The sequence below is a fragment of the Hipposideros armiger genome, unplaced genomic scaffold (assembly GCF_001890085.2).
Source record: "Hipposideros armiger isolate ML-2016 unplaced genomic scaffold, ASM189008v1 scaffold_92, whole genome shotgun sequence".
Lineage (NCBI taxonomy): Eukaryota > Metazoa > Chordata > Mammalia > Chiroptera > Hipposideridae > Hipposideros > Hipposideros armiger.
The window spans coordinates 1,677,859-1,681,438 of record NW_017731442.1 but is presented as its reverse complement, the minus strand read 5'-3'; the positions used below and the strand labels follow the sequence as shown (position 1 = coordinate 1,681,438).

Below are 3,580 nucleotides of genomic sequence, written 5' to 3'. Positions count from 1 at the left end.
TGGGGAATCGGGGAAGGGGAACAGACAGGTAGACAAAGATATCACTTCACTGGCCCAAGTTGGCACCATCATTGCGCTCTTCCCAGGCGAGGCAGATCAGTCGCCGGCTTCTGGACGGCAGCTCACGGCGGCTGCCGGCTGCTCACGGTAGCTCACAAAAACTCAAACCTGCCACTGGCCAGCCCCACTGCAGCCCATGCCATCGCCGGTGAGTCACGGCAGCCCACCTCCAGGTCGAGCTGTTGTTCACCATCCTAGTTGTAGAGGGCGCAGCGTCACTGGCCCTCATGTGGGATCCGAACCGGGGCCCTGCTGCTCAGAGCTGGCGTCCCAAGTCAATTCCCAATCAACGCGCCACTTGGCCGGCCCATGATATGTTTCTTTGTGCACAAAACTTACTTGGAGTAGTAGAGCTTGCAGTTCTTTTATTTTTTCTAGATTTGGAAAACCCATCTGTGTAGAGAAATTTCTTTCTTTCTGAAGGTACCTTTGAATCTTCATTACCTAAGTCCAAAGATACAGAACTAATGAAGATTTCAAAAAAATTTTTCCCATTAAGAAATGTTTGAAAGTTAACAGGGAGCATATTCATGTGATAGGCTCTGCTAAGGTGGTGGGAGAAACGGCACATTAGAAGCACAAAGAATGAGCTACAGTATCACTACAGTTTTAGCTCATATGCTTCAAGCAGGCAGAAATTTTCTGCTTCCTGTTAGAAGTTATTTTCCAGAAATTTAAAAACACTTTTTCAGGACTTCTGCTATGAACATGTTATTTTTAGAACTAGAATGATAGAAATCACATAATCCCACCAGCCTAAAAAACACCATTAGCATTTTGGCATATTTCTTCAGCTCCTTTGCTTCTATACAGATTATACTTCAGAGATATTGTTGGTTCAGTTCCAGATCACTGCAATAAAGCAAGTTGTAATCTTTGCTGGTTGAGGGTCTTGCCTTCAATTTGTGAAAAATGCAACATCTGTGAGTGCAATAAAGCTAAGCACAATAAAACAAGGTATGCCTGTATTTGTTTTGTTTTTGTTCTTTAAATCCAATTGATGTCTTGGTGTGTATAAGGTTTACTATTTTTCCCCACCTATAATCATTTTCCACATTCTGTTATCTTTCTCAACTTGAAGCAATCTACTAAAAAATATTCAAGTGGGTTTTCAAGAAATACTACTTGTAAAGTCACCCATCCCTAAGGTTCCTTAATGCATCCATAAAAAAAGGCAAAAGACTATTTGATAAGAGGAGGAACTCCAGGGGTTTCTTCTTGGACCTTGCCTCTAAAACCATAGAAAAGTTCCATGAAAAACAGGTTATTTACAGAGTCAGAGTTACTCCTCACAAGATACTATTACAAATGGAAAAATAGTGACTTTACAGAGGAGCAACTTAGCAGATACCACTATAACCAGGTGATGGAAGTTAACATGACTTGTCATAGGACAAACCCACACCGATGCCTTCTGGGGTGCTGGCAGCATCATCCCACAGGATTCTGGGCGAAGTGCATGATTTGAATCTAACCATCACCACACATTAGACAAACCAAGTCCAGGACCAAAAACTACTAGCCTGTATTTAAAAATGTCAACATCTTGAAAGATGAAGGAAGACTAAGGAACTATTCCAGATTAAAGTAGATTAAAAAAACATGACAATGAAATACAAAGGCTGAGCTGAGATTTTCCTTTAAGGAACAAAATTGATAAAATTATTGGATGAAAATATTGGAATAATTACTGAAATAATTGATGAAACTAAATAAGGTCTATCTATAGATTAGATCAGCTGTTCTCACACTTTCTAGTCTCAGGATCCTTACATAATTTCAAAATTGAGGCCACCAAAGAATTTTTGTTCATGTACATTAGTTATATCTATCAATATATGCCATATTAGATACTAAGACATATAAAAACATTTGATTCACTAAAAACAATATGCCCATTAAAATGTTAACATAAATAAATTTATGAAAAATGGCTAAAATTTCTAACAAAAATATTGAGTATTTTGTTTTGTTTTGTTTTGTGTTTTTTTTAAACAATTTCTTTAATGTTTGGCTTAATAAAAGGCAGCTAGATTATTTGATCTGTGTTGCAGACAATATGTTACTCTGTTGTTTTGGTTGAAGTATATATGAAAGCAAATCTTGCCACATACAGATATGTGGTTGAAAGGGAAGAGTATTTTAATAGCCTTTTCAGATAATTGTGGATATTTTTCTTTGACACGACATTAAAACTTAACAAGTGGTAGTTTCTTAAAAGTTAGTTGCAATGTGGAATATGAAGCCACATCAATGAACTTTTTGTACTCTGCACATTTGTGAAAGTCCTTCCTTGTGTTTTAAGGAATACACACTGAAGTATTAGAGTAAAGGGGCCCATATCTACAACTCTCAAACAGTTCAGCAAAAAAAAGTATGCACCCATATCTATATGTATATGTGTATATAAATATAAATAAAGAGAGAGGGGAAAATGTAAAGTATTAACATTTGGGAAATTTAGGCAAAAGATATATAGGAACTTGGTACTATTCTCAGAACTTTAAGTGTGAAATGATGTCAAAATAAAGTTTTAAAAATTCTTCTCATCAGAAACTAACTACATGATCAGATTTTTCTCCTTCAAACAGCCTGTGTTTCATAGGCAAACCTTACTTACTGGGTCCACCCTCATGTATTTCCACATCATCAAAACTGAGTCCCAGACCAAGTCTCCTTGATAAAATGGTTGGTAAAACAGAAGACATTTGGAATTCCACCCTCAACTACTGACTGTTGTATTTCTTAACAACTTGTTCTAAATCATGATTTTAAAATGGGTTTATGAGGCATATGCATCAAAATTACCTGGAAGCAGACTTCCAGGCTCACCTCAGACCTACCGAATCAGAACCTAGATCTCCTAGAATTAGATTTAGTAAGACACACTAAATTCTGGGGAAAATGGGAAGGCTCAGCATTAGAATTTCTGCATTTAACTCCTTGGTGGACACTAGAATGAATCACCTTCCAACTCAATCCCCTCAGGCAAGCCTCAGGTGCCCAGACAGATTGGCTGGGGTGAACTGAACACTGAGACGCTGCTGTAATTGGCAGGCTTCCTGAGGAATGAAATCTGAAAGCACCACGTTCTGTTAGGTGTGGGGGAATTGAAGGTTTCTGGTGTTATTGAGATAAACTTTTAGTTGAGAAAGTTTAGGGAAGAGGTTTTCAGGGGGTTAGAGACTAAGAAGAGTATGCTTTTATCATAATAAAAAAGGCCACACTCCTGGGACGGTAGACTTTGCAACTCCTTTTTAACTGCCCTGGTTGAACAGGCAAACATGTCTTTGTACCTGTCTCTGGAGTTGGCCAGAAGGAGCTACTGTACCAAATGCACGCTGTCCTCATCACTGAGCAGAGATCAACTTTCCTAAACCTCCAGCTACCACTTATTCTGGTTTCTCAGATTACTAAAGATGACCTGATGGCCTACTATATTTGGTTCTAACTTTTGCTTTAATTGCCAAACCCTCAGAAGTTATAATGATGTTATGGGTTGAATTGTGTGTGTCCCTCC

The 3,580-nt window shown here is 38.3% G+C and overlaps 1 protein-coding gene across 1 annotated transcript in view; it reads right to left on the bottom strand.

Moving 5' to 3' along the window:
• Positions 1-3,580, bottom strand: part of NUSAP1 (nucleolar and spindle associated protein 1) — a 32,641-nt gene that overhangs the window by 17,951 nt on the left and 11,110 nt on the right. The window contains exons 4-5 of the mRNA XM_019644859.1: positions 1,290-1,359; positions 400-504 (exon numbers count right to left, since the gene is read on the bottom strand). Coding sequence (XP_019500404.1) covers positions 400-504; positions 1,290-1,359 — 175 coding nt within the window. The remainder of the gene's footprint in view (positions 1-399; positions 505-1,289; positions 1,360-3,580) is intronic.